The sequence below is a fragment of the Lithobates pipiens genome, unplaced genomic scaffold (assembly GCF_037356315.1).
Source record: "Lithobates pipiens isolate NorthernLeopardFrog02 unplaced genomic scaffold, aLitPip1_a1.2 Scaffold_30, whole genome shotgun sequence".
In the NCBI taxonomy this organism is placed as follows: Eukaryota; Metazoa; Chordata; class Amphibia; order Anura; family Ranidae; genus Lithobates; species Lithobates pipiens.
In genome coordinates this window covers 130,292,521-130,311,425 of record NW_027507791.1, presented here as the reverse complement: position 1 = coordinate 130,311,425, position 18,905 = coordinate 130,292,521, and the positions used below count along the sequence as shown (strand labels likewise).

The following is an 18,905-nucleotide window of genomic DNA, read 5'->3' as shown; positions in this document are numbered from 1 at the left end:
ACCTATTTCAGCCATTTTGACCACAGTGAGTAGCATCAGCAGAGCAGCTATATACTTGTATTTGCCTCTATTTCTGTGCTTTTTTTTTGCTTTGGATCCCATAATTAGTATATGTGAAGAAATGCTGAGGCTAGAACGACGCCGAAAATTGCTTGCGAGGTCCAGAGTCGGAGTTTGTCGCTATTGGACCCATCCATTGATTGCACAGCAAATGTCAGTAGGATATTTTTCCAACATGTACGTACAGCTGCATACCTACCCTGACAATTTTTTTAATTTCACACGCATGTCCATTGCTACATTTGACCTTCTACTAGAAAAAGTATGACCCAGTCTGACACACATGCACACCAACATGAGGAAGAGTGTGTCACCAGAGGAACATCTATTGACGACGATCAGGTATGTGTGTATGCATAATAATATATATATATATATATATATATATATATATATATATATATATATATAGTACAGATGTACCATTTTTGTTTTTCCTTTATTTTTTGAAAAAATAATTTTTGTTTATTTTATGCAAATTTAAACGTTAATTTTTTTTTATAATATATAAAACTTTTTTTGGCAAAAAGGGGTTAAATCCGCCCACAAAATGCTGGTGGAGCGGCACTTTGCCGGCGGTATCGCAGCGCTGCCCCATTGATTCCAATGGGGAGCAGCGTTGGGGGAGCGGGGAGTTCACCTCTCCTTCACCGCTCCAAAGAAGCTGCTGGCAGGACTTTTTCTGACGACCTGCCAGCGCACGCCTCGGGCTTTCACACTGGAGTGCATGGAGCAGCTGTTTTGGGGCAGTTTCCAGGCGCTATTTAGCGCTATAGCGCCTGCAAAACGTTCCAGTGTGAAAGGGGTCTTAGGTGTCACCTCAGCTTGGATTGGCCAGGCATAGGCTGTTTTATTTCACTATTCACGGTGAAGGGAATCTTCACCAATTTTCAACTTTGGACTTTTCTAATGCATGACTAGGGTAGTTCAGATAACTTACTGCCCCAACTCAATTATTTACCTGTAAACACCCCCCTTTTCTCCTCAGTAAGGACACCGACACTGTGTTGGATTGAAATGGCCGCTTGGCCTTTTTTTAACTCTTTTATTAACTTTTAAAAACATATTTAAACATAAACCTCCTTAAATGCTCCAGCTCTAATATAAATTAAATGATCACAGATCCTTGCCAACACCATCTTCCAAACTTTTGGAATCTGTGGTACCTCCAAGTTAGATTCTGTCCCCAGCTGCAAACACCGCCTCTGGGACTTACTGACCACCATTTTATCAAATACCTAATTTTTGTAACCCCTGTCAAGGACCCCAATCGCCACAGCGGCAGAAGTGTGACACCTTACACTTGTGCCCGCCGCCACACCATAAAAACCCTCTGGATACCATCCTGTAAGCCCAAAGCCCATAAATCCATCCCCACGGCATTGAGACGTACTCCATCCCCTCTCAGCTAATCTCTCTGGGCATGGACGGAAGAGAAAAATTGATGAAAGGTTGCAACCCAGGGTAGTCCGGATGGTGGATAAGCAGCCCCAAACAAGTTTCAAAGAAATTTAAGCTGTCCTGCAGGATCACGGAGCATCAGTGTCAGCGGGAACTATCCGTCAACATTTCAATTAAATGAAACGCTATGGCAGGAGACCCAGGAGCACCCCACTGCCGACACAGACATGAAAAAGCAAGACTACAGTTTGCCAAAATGTACTTGAGTAAGCCAAAATCCTTCTGGGAAAACGTCTTGTGGACAGATGAGACCAAGATAGAGCTTTTTGGTAAAGCACATCATTCTACTGTTTACTGAAAATGGAATGAGGCCTACAAAGAAAAGAACACAGTACCTACAGTGAAATATGGTGGAAGTTCAATGATGTTTTGGGGTTGTTTTGCTGCCTCTGGCACTGGGTGCCTTGAATGTGTGCAAGGCATCATGAAATCTGAGGATTACCAAAGGATTTTGGGTCGCACTGTAGAGCCCAGTGTCAGAAAGTTGGGTTTGCGTCCGAGAGCTTGGGTCTTCCAGCAGGACAATGACCCCAAACATATGTCAAAAATCACCCAGAAATGGATGGCAACAAAGCACTGGAGAGTTCTAAAGTGGCCAGCAATGAGTCCAGATCTAAATCCCATTGAACACCTGTGGAGAGATCTTAAAATTGCTGTTTGGAAAAGGCGCCCTTCCAATAAGAGAGACTTGGAGCAGTTTGCAAAGGAAGAGTGGTCCAAAATTCCGGGTGAGAGGTGTAAGAAGCTTATTGATGGTTATAGGAAGCGACTGATTTCAGTTATTTTTTCCAAAGGGTGTGCAACCAAATATTAAGTTAAGGGTCCCAAGAAATTTGACCAGCCCATTTTTGGATTTTTGTGTGACATTATGTCGAATTTGCTTTTTTTTTCCTCCCTTTTTTGTTTTGTTCCAATACACACAAAGGGAATAAACATGTGTATAGCAAAGCATGCGTTACTGCAATACTTTTCTGTGAGAAATACTTGATTTTCTGGAAAAATTTCTGGGGTGCCAACAATTTCGACCATCACTGTATACTAGATGTCCCTGTACACAGACACGAATCAGAGGAAGCAAAGATCGTCAAGGATGATTTTTCACTTCTTACTCGTACCTACTTCTACACCCCTTTTTTGCAGCCAACTACTTTTTTTATATACAAGTAAATCAATATATCAATATCAATTCTATACACTGACTTAAATATTGTGGTCAAAATATTTATTATCTTAACAGTATACCAATGTTGGCTTATATTCACAACTTTCTTACTAAAATATTGCCCTGGAGGATGATTGCTCTAAGTCATAGCAAAATACCTTTGTCCTTTTGAAGACACCAGCAAGTGACCATTATTGTAGGTAAGAAAACCCTAAAACATGTCTACACAAATAAAATGTTTAAGTCTTGGCGTACATTCTTGTTGATAGCTGCAAGAAGGTGGGCTGATTTACTGAAAACAAGCTTAAGGCTAGGTGCACACTTTGCTCCTGTTATATATAAAATGGCCAGCCCTCTTCCAGACACACAGTAGCGACATTAATTCTTAATTGCATCCCCATCATCTTGCTAACGCGCACACCAAATCACATTGTAATTATGTGTTATGGTGCAGCACCACTTTTTTAAAAGGGTCATGCACTTTCATTACTTTTTTGCACAAAGGGCAGACCAAAATGAGCTGCCCTAAACAAACACTTGAAATTTCACAAAAATGTGTACAATCCATTGCACTCACACCCAAGAGGAAAAATTTAATAGATATTGCTGCATACCAGTCCTTAGATGTGGTGGCTACATTAGTGTTCTGTTTTTTTGTTTTTTTATTTTAAAAGGAGGAGTTTTAGTCAAAGCTATTTTGGCTGTATTTCTCCTATGGATCGCAGGAGTGCAGTTCGTTTTTGTTAATTTTTATTTTTTTCTAAATAGGTTCATTTAAGCTAGTGCATTGTTGGTTCACTTACCGTTTCCTTTGATTTCCCTTCTAAAGGTTTTTTTTCTTTGTCTGAATTTCTCACTGCCTGTTTCTCCTCAGTAAACTTCACACCATCATCCGAGCGGTGTTTAGTCAGCCTGAACAGCTTACTGAGGAGGAACAGGAAGTGAGAAATTCACACAAAGAAAAGAAAGAAAAAAAACATTTAGAAGGGAAATCGAAGGAAAAGGTAAGTGAACCAACAATGCACTAACTTAAAAGAACCTATTTCGAAAATAAAAAACAAACCTTTACAACCACTTTACGCCCCATACACACTATCAGATTTTCTGCTGATTTTTTGTCTTCAGATTTACCAAAACCATGTAGTGCAAGGGCCGGCCTGATTGCATACAAATTGAAACTCCTAAGGTTTGACCTCATATTATATGGCGTTGGTAAATCTGAAGGAAAAAATCAGCAGAAAATCTGATAGTGTGTATGGAGCTTTAGAGGCAGGCAGCGGGGAACAGCAGGATGACAACGCCCACTCATCTTACTGTATCTATGGGAAGCAGCATTTTCACAATAGAACGGGACTACAGAACACTTCCCCCTCTCCCCATCTCTATACCATAGGGAGGAGGTGTTACATAGTTAGGTTGAGAAAAGACACAAGTCTATCTAGTTAAATAGATGTGTTCTTTAGTCCTCAGAGATAGCTGGGAACCGTGTAATTATTAACAGTCAGCATCCGTACAGAGCATAAGTATATTTTTTTATGTATCCAAAATAAAGAACAAAATGCTTTTAATAGTTTAACAGACCAAAAGGGAACAAATAAAGGAAGTTCACTTTTAGAGTCCCACTCTCTAAAAGTAAATATACTGAGTATTTCAAATGAAGGATACAATGAGAACATGCATAAAGAGAGATTGATTTTAGTTTAAACAGCATGTCAAACTCAACTGTAGACCCGGGGCTAGTGGCAGCTAAAATGATATGCAAATCTTGGCTTTTCCTCTAAACATTGAGAGTACCTCCACCCAGTTCTGCTCCAGAGCCTCGTCATTGGTTCTCTAATGTGAAATCTGGCCTCATTAACCAAGAAGAAGACTTAGAAAGTAGAAGGGGATAAACTAACCATTTACATACAGGGAAAGTCAATAGTTGTAAATAGATTCAGCTTACTATACTTTTGACCTATTATTTTTACATTCAGTTTTTTGTAAAGGTAACCTATGCTGATGAATGTTCCATCATTTGCTCAATTTGAATTGCCCAGGTTTATTACAGGTAAAATGTAAATAGAAGTATAAGTAGTAAGGAAAACAATCAAACCTTTATCTTTTGTGCTGGAATAGGCTCTTCTGAACTCTTCCCATCAACTGAGGATGTGAAACCACTCTGTAGATGTTCAAGTTTTGAAATGTTCTCTGCGGGTTTTGGCACAGGTCCTTCTTCTAGGAGTGTTTCATGGGATAACTGTCTCCTTGTTGATGTATGTGTACGTGTGGTTTCATCAAAGCTATGACCTCCACTAATGGTCTTGTGAAGAATGTCAGGTGTTGTTTTGGCCTGGGAAATATGATCCACTGTATCCTGAAAGTCTCCAGGATCTAAAGACTTTGCTTTGCAAACAGGACCATTGGGTTTGGATGGGCTGTCCTCTGAAGGTTTGTAATCAGGCCACATAGTCTGTCGCCTGATAGCCTTAGAGTTACCATTACAGTTGACATAATTGGCATACTTGTCCGATATGTTCTGCTCTGTAATAATATACTGTCCATTGTTTAGCCTTTCCTCACTTAGAACTCCCAAAGACTGAGCTCTCCTTCTCGTCAAAGGGCTTCGTCCTCTCAGGGTGTTGGAACTGCTTGCAGAAAGTTTTTGAATGTCATTCAATATCCCTGAGATATATCCTTCCAAGCAGATGGTACTACCACGGACAACCGTCTGTTAAAAAAACAAAAAGTATTTTATTTTAAACTATTATTAATAAATGCACAGTCTACTATTTACAAAAACGAGGGCACATAATACAGCACACTCTCACCACACAACTGCCACCTATTTGTGAACTGCAGGGGGGGGGGGGGGCATTGGGACAGCTGCTTGCCTCAATCTAATGCACTGAGTGTGATTTCTGTCTGCAATTTGGCCCCTCTGCTATGTGCAGGAGTCTTTTCTGAGAGACTATGCTGACTCCAAGGGATTGAGGGGGGCGGGGAGGGGATCTCCAGCACACTGCAGGTGATTGACAGCTTTAGTTGTGCTTTTTTACCAATAAGACTGAGTAGAGGGTGGTGTGTTCATTGGGAAAATATATCATCTAAATATTTAAACTTGTGCTGATGGTGTAAAAAATGGGTGTCAAAAAATGAATGTAGCTGCTATACACAAAGTGCTAAACACTTGACCATAGTGACAAAATATATAAATACAGCGCTCACAAACAAAGACCCATAATTGGTGACAAAAAACAGTCCATATAAACGAAAAAAAAATGTGTTTCACAACTACAGTCCATATAAAACGAAAAGGTGCTTCACAACTAATGTGCAAAATCGCAGGGAATGCTTCACATCTGGTGTGCAAAAAGTGCAGAATTTTTTTTCCAGGTGTACCAAGAGACCCCCACGTGTCCCCACTCACCATATCACAATGACACCCAGCTTTTCAGTCTGGGAGTCAATACAGGCTTAGAAAGATATCTAGAAAATGACACAGGATGGCAGGTTCACTGATGAGATGATACAAAACAGGTACTCAGAAAGGAAGAAAAAAAAAAGGGGGGACCAATAGTGAAGAGCTCCGGTCTCGTAGGAACGCTAATGGTGTTTTCTGCATCTTCTTACAATTTCAATGCCTGTTTTTAGCTTACTTTTGTAAGTATACACTTTTAGCGCAATAAATATGCTTAATTAGCATACTTCACTATTGGTCCCCCTTTTTTCTTCCTTTCTGGGTACCTGTTTTGTATGGCTGAGTATTTACGTTGAAGGATCATCTATCATCTCATCAGTGAACCTGCCATCCTGTGTCATTTTCTGGATATCGTTCTAAGCCTGTATTGACTCCCAGACTGAAAAGCTGGGTGTCATTGTGATTTGGTGAGTGGGGACACATGTTGGGGTGTCTTGGTACGTCTGAAATTTTTTTTTTTCTCTGCGCTTTTTTCACACCAGATGTGAAGCATTCCCTGCGATTTTGCACATTAGTTGTGAAGCACCTTTTTTGTTTTATATGGACTGTATTTAGTTGTGAAACACATTTTTTTCGTTTATATGGACTATATGTTTTTTGTCACCTAATATGGGTCTTTGTGAGAGCTGCATTTATATATTTTGTCACTATGGCGTGTTCATTCCCTCCACTCTAGTCTCAGATTACACTCAGCTCTCTTCTCTGAGCTATGCCGTATGTGCCATCAGATCCCCATCCCCTGCAAGCTCAGAAAATAAGTACATATCTCAACATTAAAAACAGTAAAATGATACAACTTGAGGATCCTCTAAGCATGTACAAAATCGGAAAACTTGTGAATCAAGGAATAGAGTACAAAGGTTGGGTCTAAATTGAATAGACATGTGATGCAAAAGGGGGGCAAGTTATGAGCTTTGAGCTTTCCCATGCCACCCTAACAAGTGTGATCATTTCTTGGAGATTGAGGGAAGATGCATTCATAAGAGCCATGGGTAGGTAAAAAAGTAACAGTAGTTACATTCAATGCAAAGTTTCCCTTGTGATGCTGGTTGCTCTCTTAGCTGAAATCTGAAGTTCTCTGTCCCCCATACCACCATAGATGTGATCTTAAAGTGGTTGTAAACCCTTTACAACCACTTTTTACTACAGGTAAGCCTATAATAAGGCTTACCTGTAGCTACACCGGATATCTCCTAAACCTGTTTAGGAGATATACCCTGTATCTACATGTTAGTGTGCCGTTACCGGCGGCTCTGGCCAATCACGGCGCCGGAGCCTGTGATACCCAGAAGTAACTCCAGGAGCGTTGTCGCCGGCCGGAGTGGTGTATATGGACCTCTGCGGGGGCTTCAATCTAAGGTAAGTAATTCATAATGAGCTAGTATGCTATGTATACTAGCTCATTAATGCCTTTGTCATGCAGGGTTTTTTTTTTTCTTTAGTTAGTGGGTTTGCAACCACTTTAAAAGGTGTTGTGGGCGTTACCATAATTGGCTGGACCTGTCACTGGCACTTTTGACAATTGCCTATTATTCCTGCCTTTTCCACCCCCTTCTTTCTGTCACAGAAGCTGTACTATACTATACACGCTCTACAACTAGAAGACAAGCAAATGAATTAAAGGCTTGCCTCCTTCATTCATAGATTGCTTTTTATTGATGGAAGCTATAGTACATCTTCTGTAAATGGGGGAGGGGTGAAAAGAAGCAGGTATAGTCATCACGGGACATAAAAACACACATAGGTTGGACTTGATGGGCTTATGTATTTTTTCAACCTCGCCTACTATGTAACTATCAATCTTGACTAGTGTGTGACAGGTCCAGTTGATCATATTAGCCCCTGCAGCACCACAAGATTACATCTGTTGGGAGTATAAGGAAGAAGGGGGTCAGAGGATTTCAACTAAGAGCATTCAGCAGCATAAGGGACACACTTCATTGAATGCAAATATCCTCCCTGTGAATTTTTTTATCTATCTATAATATATCGACTATATCTATAAAACAGACAGTCGATATTATTCTTTGCACCAAAGAGTCCAGTCATCTGCCCTTGGTGGGTGGCACACATCCACATGTCAGATTCTCAGATGATATACACCGCTATACCTGTAAGTATGCACTCAAGGTTTGTAACCCTTATTTAATTAAGCTTTGGTTGGCTTTATTTTTTTTTTAAGATTAGGAACAGTTTCAATATTGATATTGCTTGGAATAGTGATTTGACCTGAATTGTATAATTGTTTTTTGGTTGTTTTTGTTGGTGCTCAAATTTCAAAAATAAAATCTGATAAAAAAAAAAAGAAGATGATCAGGTATGATTTGACTAATATATATAAATCTATATTTGTATATATAAATATATATACCGTATTTGCCGGCGTATAAGACGACCCCCAACTTTTCCAGTTAAAATGTAGTGTTTGGGATATACTCTCCGTATAAGACTACCCCTCTGGTACTGTACTGTAGATACTGCTGTACTGTAGATACTGGTGCACTGTATGTATAGGTATACCGGTAGATATTTTACTGGTACTGTATGTGGTATAACAGCCACCTTACCAGCGATTTGCTGGTTGCTTTAAACAAATGATAGTCTGGTAAGCTCTCCCTGCCTGCCCAGCCCTCCCTGTCTCCAAGACTAATGCAAAACACGCCCCTTTCACTTGTCTGGCCCGCCCTTGTATCCTATTACCGTACATCTGCCTCTTAGAACTAGCGCATGCGCGCCTGCTCCTCTTCGCTCCAGTCCTCAGGAGCGAAAGCTCGTCAGAGAAAAGGTATGGTAATAGGATAGAAGGGCGGGCCAGACGGGTGAAAGAGGCGTGTTTTGCCGCTGTATGTCTTTTTTCCGGCATCCCAGACGCCTGCAGCTTGTAGCTTGCATACAGGGCGGATGTCACGGCGGCCGCGGTATTTTGGAGCTCCCTCCACGGCGATCGCAGAAGTTTCCTATAAGACGACCCCCGACTTTTGAGAAGATTTTAATGGGTTAAAAAGTCGTCTTATACGCTGGAAAATACGGTATATATTTATTTATTAGCTGGGAGCTGAGTACGGTTATCAGACTTTTTCAGACTTGCATATTACTATTCTAGCTTTCTCCTATGTCCCCCTAGTGCTGGACCCGAATCACTGACATATCCTGAGCACAGAGAAAAGCCTTGTGGGAGAGACTATAAAGGGATCTACTGACCAGGCCCACGATCTCTTGCTTCCTGAAACTGATCGTGTGAGCACCACTCCACCGCTGTGTAGGAAGATTGCGGCTTATCACGTGGCACACAGCCCACCGCTCCCGCCCCAGCGAGTCCAGCCATTGTCACTGGCAGAAGGATGCCCTGCAGCAGCGCTGAACACTGCAGAATCAGCCAGTTTGCTGCGTTAGCAGACTGACCACTGTGTCTGCCCATCCACAGTAGGAAGAATTGTTTGTTGGTCCTTACAGAAGGCTGCTGATGGTCTATCAGGATTAGTAAGGGGGTTTATGCCCACATATCCCACTGCCTTGCTAAGTACTACACTGTCAACACTGTGCAGAGGTGACGTTCACTTGGATTACAAATAGTATTGCCATCAACCAGGATTTGCTATCTTGCATTGTTCATCATCACTTTGCTGCAGTCAGGAATCTTTGTTCTTTAAGCTCCGACTTTGCCAGTGAAGACAGTGCAAGGCCTTGCTTTTAGGACACTATTAATATTACTTTTAAAAGGGCACACTTTACTGGTAACTATAGTATACCATCTCTCATTAGGATAAAAGATATTATAGGCTGGCCCAGGGTTCTTTCTTAATCGCTTCAGCCCCAGAAGATTTAACCCCCTTCCTGACCAGAGCACTTTTTGCGCTTTGTCACTGCATCGTTTTAACTGAGAATTGTGCAGCCGTGCGATGTTACACCAAAACAAAATTTACATCCTTTTTTTCCCCACAAATAGAGCTTTCTTTTGGTGGTAGGGAGTTGAGATCTCAACTCCCTAACCCACATCTTCAACCTCTCCCTCTCCTCCGGCACCTTTCCTTGCCCGCTCAAACATGCGCTGGTTACCCCCATACTCAAATAAAACCCTCACTAGACCCTACCTGTTTGAATAACTTAAGACCCATCTCCCTGCTCCCATTTGCCTCCAAGCTCACCAAACGCCTTGTCCATGACCAAATGAGTCGCTACCTCATGGACAACAACCTTCTCGACCCCCTACAGTCTGGCTTCCACCCACAACATCCTATTGAAACTGCCCTACTAAAACTCACCAATGACCTACTAACTGCTAAAACTAATGGCCACCACTCCATACTCATACTTTTAGACCTCTCTGCTGCCTTTGACACAGTTGACCACCTGCTCCTCCTCAGCAAATTACATTCCCTTGGCCTCCATGATTCTGCTTTATTCTGGTTCTCCTCCTACCTATCTCAGGGCACTTTCAGTGTCACTTACAACTCCATCTCCTCCGGTCCCCTTCCTTTCTGTTGGGGTACCCCAAGGTTCCATCCTTGGGCCCCTCCTATTCTTGCTCTATACCTCTTCCCTGAGCCAGTTGATAACCTCCCATGGTTTCCAATACCACCTCTATGTCTACGACACACAGATCTATCTCTCCACTCTTTAACTCACCCCCTCGATCTCCTCACGAATCTCAAACTTACTGAATGACATATCAGTATGGATGTCACACCACTTCCTCAAACTCAATCTTTCTAAAACTGAGCTCGTTATATTTCCTCCTTCACGATCCCCCCCCCCCCCGTGACTTCACCGTTAATATCAACACAACCATTGGTCCCTCCACACATGCCAGGGTCCTGGGTGTAATCCTCGAGACTGACCTCTCCTTCAGCCCCCACATCCAATCACTGGCTAAATCCTGCCACCTTAACCTCCGCAATATCTCCAGAATTCGACCCTTCCTGACTAATGACACCACAAAGCAACTCATTCACTCCTTTATTATTTCCCAGCTTGACTACTGCAACTCTCTCCTTAATAGCCTACCCTTACACAGGTTATCCCCCCTTCAGTCTATTATGAATCCTGCTGCTAGACTAATACACCTCACTAATCAATCCGTGACTGCCGCCCCTCTCTGCCAATCCCTTCACTGGCTTCCCCTACCCCACCATGTAAAATTCTAAATGCTAACCATAACATATAAAGCCATCCACAACATTGCCCCCATCTACATAACCAACCTCATCTGCAGATATCACCCAAATCGTCCCCTTCACTCCTCCCAAGACCTCCTGCTCTCTAGCTCCCTTGTTACCTCCTCCCATGCTCACCTTTAGGACTTCTCCAGAGCCTCTCCCATCCTCTGGAACTCCCTGCCCCAGTCTGTCCACCTTTAGGAGATCCCTGAAAACTCATGTATTCAGCCTATTCTACACCCACCTAACAACTAGTGATCCCAAGCCACCCGATCAAATCATTCTCTGCAGCTATTAACTTTTGTACTACCACCCCCTCCCTTTAGAATGTAAGCTCTACGAGCAGGGCCCTCCCGTACCTTTGTATTGAACTGTATTGTAATTGTGTTGTTGTCCCCCCCCCCCATACATTGTAAAGCGCTGCGTAAACTGTTGGCGCTATATAAATCTGTATTATAATAATAATACATATATATTTATATATAAAATGTTTGTTTTTTTCTTATGGAAGACAAAAATGATACTGAACAAACATTTCTGCATTTTCTATAGCTTTTCCCATCAAGATAAATCAAAATCTCTACACTGGATCAAATGAACAATGGTTTGGGACGGCCCCGTCTTTTTCAAATTCAACACGTGTTAACTGTTGAAACTGAAAAGTAGCAAAAAACAGCCATATTCATACATGCACAAATATGTACAAAAACACTATACCATCCTGGGTTTCAGTGGTTAAAAAAAAAAAAAAAAAAAAAAAAGTGTCGAGTATGATTATTTTCCCAAAAAGTCAATCTATTCCTTTCTGTGTAAAAGCTATTTTGAGTATTTAAGTCTTTTATGATCCTTATAGCCTCTCAAACATTGATAAAATTATAAACGATGGATCTTATTAAGCCGATTTAAGAGTGTTAGCTTCACTTTTGCTGAAACATGGCATAGCAGTTAATGATGTGTTTAGGTTTCCAGGTATCAAACATAATAATTTAGCTCCTGTACAAACCTAGTACACACTGTTTGAGATATCTGACAATTATGAAGGCTGTGAAAAGCGATGTTGGAAAATGCCATTCCCACAACTCACCTTCATAGGCTTTAGCTGTACTGGAGTGATCCTGGAAGGGTCTACTACAGGTTTGGGACGTCGAAGGGTGTCCAGCACATTTTGCCATTGTGGAGGTAAGCCAACAAACTTCCCTTCCTTGGCATCAAAGGAGGTATGTACACGATGCTGAAAGTTCAGAGGAGCAGAGATTTCCGGTCGTTTCTTTTTCTTTTTTCGAAACATGATCTCAGACTGAAACGCTAAAGCAAAAACAGGCATAGTTGGTGAGCAAACATTTTTCTAAAATCATAACATAGCATGTATCTGAGCAGTTCTAAACAAAATCCTGCTTGAATTATTGTTAATAACTAAAGCCTAGTACACGGGCCGAATGTCAGCTAGCATCAGGCGGTTCAATAGAAACCGGCCAACGTTCGGCCCTGTGTATATGGCAGCTTGTCAGCCATCTTTTGTCAAAGGCTCATGACCGAAAAAGGTCTGCGGACTGGCTCCCGATCAGCACTCTCAACCAATGGCTGAGAGCACTGACCGGAGTGTTCTGGTGGGGGGCAATCCCCCTGTCAGAACACAATAGAACAGCAGGGGAGATTGTATTAACATCCGATTGTTAGTACGAAAATAAACTAGTGGTGTGTACAAAGCTTAAGGATAAATACGAAAAGAGCTTGAGTGTGATAGCAATCTTTCACAGTACTTTATTCGACAAAAGATAAGTGATCTGGGATATCCAAACAAACCCAGAGGAATGTGAACGTGTTTCAATCCAACCCATTAGCTCAAAACTAAGGATTCATTCACACTACATGTTCGATGAGCACATGTTAACCAACGTACATTGGCATGTTGCATTGTCTTAAATCTTTAACATGCTTATTTCCTGGAAAATGCAAAGGGTATAAGACAGGAGTAGGCAACCTTAGCACTCCAGCTGTGGGGAAACTGCATATGTAATGAGGTATTGCAGGACTGACAAACCAAAGGCTGGAGCATGATGGTATTTGCAGTTTCTCACAGCAGGAGCGTCGAGATCGCCTACCCCTAGTCTACGGCATAATAGAGGATAAAAACTTGTGCTGGTCTGTTGTGATGCTTGTGCATTGATGGGCATTGCATTGACATGTGTTATACATGTTGCATCTTACTGAAAAAATAGGGCTTGATCTACTTTATCATTGCATATCAGCCCAATTCGACAGTGTGAATGGCTTCCATTCACATACCATTTTTTTCACAGGTCTTTGCATTGGCACGTGTTGAAAAAACCCATCTGGTGGAAATGGACCCTAAATTGAAAATGTGCGCTACAGTCCCTGGTAAAATACTTGTAAAGACTGGCCATAGTGAAGAGCTCACTTTGCTTTGCTCCATGGCACGTCTACAGTAAATCTTATATAATAAAGTGCATAAAACCACTCACATCAGAATTCATCAATTAATAAATCCACAATTCATGAAATATAATAATGGATAAACAAATTAATAAATAAATACTCCCAAAAAGTTCATAAAATGCATAGAAAGTGGAAAATCAATTGCAGTAAAGTGCTGGAAAGATAAAGGCGCTTCATTTGTGCATCTGGAAATACCCAGAAAAATCTTGTGCCTCCAGTGTTTACCAAAGTGTGCTCCACCAAGAAGGATATCAGGGCCTCTTACCAGAATCTAAGAAGGTCTAACAGCACTTAAGGGAATGTATGGGAGTATTTATTTGTTCATTTATCCATTACTTGAGTGTACCTTTTATGAATTGTGGATATTTTTAAATTTATGAATTCTGTCATTCTTTGCAAATCCTCTCAAGTCAGGTTGGATGGGGACTGTCAGTGGACAGCCATTTTCAGGTCTCTCTGGGGATATTCCATAGGGTTCAAAGTCAGGGCTCTGGCTAGGCCACTTTAGGGTATTCACAGAGTTGTCTCTAACCCACTCCTGCGTTGTCTTGGTTGTGTGCTTAGGATCGTTATGTTGGAAGGTGAACCTTCAGCCCAGGCTTAGGTCCTGAGTGCTGTGGAACAGGTTTTCATCAAGGATGTTGCTGTACCTTTCTCCATTTAGCTTTCCCTCAACCCCGATCAGCCCCCAGTCCCTGCTGGTGAAAAAGACCCCCCCCCCCACAGCATGATCCGGTCACCACAATGCTTCACTGTTGGGATGGTTTTGAGCAGGTGATGAGCAGTGCCTGGTTTCCACCAGACAAATTTTGGAATTGGGGCCAAGCAGTTCAATCTTCATCAGACTAGAGGTTCTTGTTCCTCAAAGTCAGAGCCCTTCAGGTGCTATTTTTGCAAACTCAAAAAGAGAGAAAGTTTGGTCGGTGGGGCTATCAATGAGGCCAATCACTATATGTGGGATATAAAACACAGTATTACTTTTATGGGTTGCAACAAAACGGGGGGAGTTTTTTGGGGACTCTGACTGAGAGATGTATACAAAAGAGCAGTCTTGGTAAAGAACATTTTATTATAACCATAACCCTATATGGGAATAAAAAAAGTTTTATTGAATGAATATGAGAATATAATATATATTATATATATTCTTCCATTTAAGAATTATGGAGGCCACTGTGCTCTTGGGAACCTTTAGTGCAGCAGAAATTCTTCATAGTCTTCCCCAGATCTTTGCCTTTCAATAACATAATAATAATAATAATGAAAATAATAAATAGTCTCTGAGCTCTGCAGGCAGTTCTTTTGACTTCATGGCTTTTGCTCTGAAATAACATGCATGGTCAGCTGAGAGGCCTTTTATAGAGAGGTGTATGCCTTTCCAAATCATGTCCAATCAATTTACATAACTTACCACAGGTGGACTCCAGTCAAGGTGTACAAAGATCAAGAGAAATGGGAGGCACCTGAGCTAAATTTCAAGTGTTTGAATACTTATGCCAAACTGATATTCAGTTTTTTCTTTTTTTCATACATTTGCAAACATTTCTAAAAATATTTTTTTCACTTTGTCATTTTCGGGTACTGAGTGTAGAGAATTAGGAAAACAAATGAATTGAAACACCTGTAATATCAGGCTGAGGGGCCCAGGAAGTGAGCACAGTGGAGGGAGCATTTCTTTATTTTCTGGGCGCATGTACATCATGCCGCCTCGCTACTCTATAAGTGCCGGCCACCGGAGTGATACTATGATTCGCCGCCTTGCTCCCATCCTCAGGTGCTGAGATGTAAGGCGGTTAAACGTCTGACAGGGAACAGCAGGAGGAGAGGGTGGTGCAATGGAAACAGTGAATGAATAATAGAGCATATAATCCTCACCAGGGGCATTGCTAGGTCTACAAAAGATCTAGGGCTAGAGCCCCTAGCAGCAAAGCCCCCCCCCCCCCCCCATTACATCAGGGTCCCCAGAGAGCCTCCCTCTTATATTGGAGTCACCAGAGAGCTTGTCACATTACCTGCCACAAGATGCAGATTGTCACTTGCCATGCCACCTACCACCAATACTACATACAGAGAGGCTGGGTATATAGAAAAAAGGCTAGTGTATACAGAGAGGCTGGGTATACAGAGAGGCTGAGTATATAGGAAAAAGGCTAGTGTATACAGAGTGGCTATTGTATACAGAGAGGCTGTGTATACAGAGAGGCTGGGTATATAGAAAAAAGGCTAGTGTATACAGAGAGGCTGGGTATACAGAGAGGGTAGTGTATATACAGAGAGGCTGGGTTTACACAGAGAGTCTAGGGTATATGCAGAGAGGATATACAGTGGTGTGAAAAAGTGTTTGCCCCCTTCCTCATTTCCTGTTCCTTTGCATATACAGTGGTGTGAAAAAGTGGATTTTTTTTCACCTTTAATAATAAACACCTTCATTTACAAATTGCATTTTGTGTTTACTTGTGTTGTCCTTGACTATTGTTTAAATTGGTTTGATGTTCCGAAACACTTAAGTGTGACAAACATGCAAAGGAACAGGAAATGAGGAAGGGGGCAAACACTTTTTCACACCACTGTATATACATATACATACATACACACATATACACACACAGGGTATATACAGAGAGGCTGTTGGGTGCTGACTTTGTTATGGCTGTACTGTGTTACAGATTGTAACACAGTACAGCCACAAGTTACAGGGCCCAATAATTTCTAACAGTGGCCCTGGTGACAACTACTGTAGCCAGTATAAAACTTTACGATAGAGTCATTACTTACAGCCCTCTTCCTAACATTACATAAAAAGAAGAAGGCTAGGTAGAATTTCTAAAAAATAAATTCCAGATATGAATATTTTTACATAGATGCATGTAACTATGCATAGGTGGAGACTGTGACATCACTACTCTGCCTCTTCACCTTTTACAATTAGAGCACAATTTGCATTCATTGAGAAAATGCAAAGAGATCTCTGAATGGCACCCATGTCAAGTGAGCGACCCCCTGCATTCACAGTGCAACAGGGCAGTCGCTTGGCATAGCATTCAGAAGCTAGTGGAGATCATTGTAGTAGCTAAGCCTACTACAGGGATTACCAGTTTCCAGGCAAATCCCGCAGGCATGGTATATGCAGTTACATTGGTCCAAGCTGGATCAATGTAACTATGTCAAAATTTTCATACCGAGAATTCTTCTGTAATAATTTGTGACCTGGCACTGTCATTTTACAGGAAAATACATTATAACAGCCTACTGACCTTGAGTTTAATTGTTTCAAATGTGAGTACTAATGATACTCGCAGGCTATGCTCATGATACAATCCTATAAAAAGGCAAACCATGAGTTGGTTATAGTTAAAAAAATATTCGCCCAATTCTCCAAACGGAACCCAGTAATTTGTTGCTAAGACATAATGAGTACTAATGAAACATACACAATTTATAACCATGAAACAATACATTGTTAAAACAATGAGTCACAAAAACATTCTAATACTTTAATGAACCCCACATTATAGAAGTATATTTATAGTGATAATAATTGCTTAATATTCAACATTAATGGTCAAAATATTCAAGGCATGGAAGTCCAGCAATAACCTAACAAGTCCACCAGCTAGAAGGTCTCATTATGCATTATTTATTTAGGGTCAGCATATTTCACTATACTTTACAACAGTATAGCAGGCATGCAATGATAACAGTATCGAATTGAGACCCCCCCCCCAAGTTCTTTGTGGACTGCAAACACCTACCCCTAGGTTATGGAGATGACAAGAAGGAGAAGGGTTTGAAGTCCAAACCAGGAAAGAGGGCGAGTGGGACAACTCTAATTCTCCATAGATACAGTACAGTACAGTACAGTGAGTGTTGTCACCCCATACCAGGAAGTGTTACCGACAGGGTCACCAAGTGAAAATATAAATAAGTGCATAAATAAAATAAAAAAAGAAAATGAACCTAGCCACCACATCTAAGGAATGGTACACAAGAACCTGCTCTGACAGCTGTCAAAAAGCCCGCCAACAAATAGCATTCTTTTCGATTACCTAATGCCTCTTGATGACCTCTACATGCTGGGGCAAAGAGGGGGCCAGTAACATGTTTACAAGGAATCCCTTCATTCTCAGACCTGTTCTTGAAACATGTTACCGCGCACTCTTTCCACAAGCATGTAGAGGTCACCACGAGGTATTAGGTAACGGCACAGAATTCTGTTTGTTGGGGGTCTTCTTGACAGCTGTCAGAGAGGGCTCCGTGATGCCAGGCAGAGAATCTGGAGCTGCCATTTCTGCATAACAGCCTTGCTTTGTATTAATCTTGGCAATTCCTACTACCCATTCTGATTTTTAAGAATTTTAATTGTAAGGGTGTTATTTTATTCTCTCAATAAATGTATACTGTCATGCTAATGAGGATCCTGCACTCCTGTTTTCTTATTGTTTGAGCTACCTTGAATCATCCAAGATCTCCTCTGGAAGCTGTGAGACCCTCTCATTAGAAGCCCCTTGATCATCTTTCTGGTCAGATTGAATTTTATTGGTGTTACTGACATTGGACATTACATAGTTACATAGTTGGTGAGGTTGAAAAAAAAAAGCACAAGTCCATCAAATCCAACCCGTGTGTGGTTTTATGTCAGAGTTACATTCTATATCCCTGTATGTTATAGCCACTCATCTAATAGTTTTTTAAAATTATTGATGCTCCCTGCTGAAACCACTGCCCGTGGAAGAGAGTTTCACATCCTTACCTCTCTTACATTAAAGAGCCCTTTATGCAGTTTAAGATTAAACCGCTTCTCTTCTAATTCTAGTGAATGGCCGTGTGTCTTTTAAAATTCCCTTTCACAGAAGAGTTTTATCCCTATCGTGGGTTCACCAGTATGGTATTTGTACATTGAAATCATATCAAAAAAAAAAAAATCAAGCGTCTTCTCCAGAGAGAATAAGTTCTGTGCTGGCAGCCTTTCCCTGTACAGGAAATCCTCCAGTCCCTTTATTAGCTTTGTTGCCCTTTTCTGCACTCTCTCCAGTTGCAGTACATTTTGAGGACTGGTGCCCAGAACTGGACAGCATACTCCAGGTGCGGCCAGACCAGAGTCTTGTAGAGCGGGAGAATTATCGTTTTATCTCTGGATTCAATCCCCTTT

General features: G+C 41.4%; 1 protein-coding gene across 3 annotated transcripts in view; it reads right to left on the bottom strand.

Annotated features, from left to right (window-relative positions):
- PAK6 (p21 (RAC1) activated kinase 6) overlaps window positions 1–18,905 on the bottom strand; it is a 256,971-nt gene that overhangs the window by 37,551 nt on the left and 200,515 nt on the right. For all 3 annotated transcript variants that reach the window (XM_077464862.1, XM_077464863.1, XM_077464864.1), the window contains 2 exons: window positions 12,384–12,604; window positions 4,779–5,393 (listed from right to left, as the gene is read on the bottom strand). In XM_077464862.1, the coding sequence (XP_077320988.1) occupies window positions 4,779–5,393; window positions 12,384–12,587 (819 nt within the window). In that variant the 5' untranslated portion in view covers window positions 12,588–12,604. The remainder of the gene's footprint in view (window positions 1–4,778; window positions 5,394–12,383; window positions 12,605–18,905) is intronic.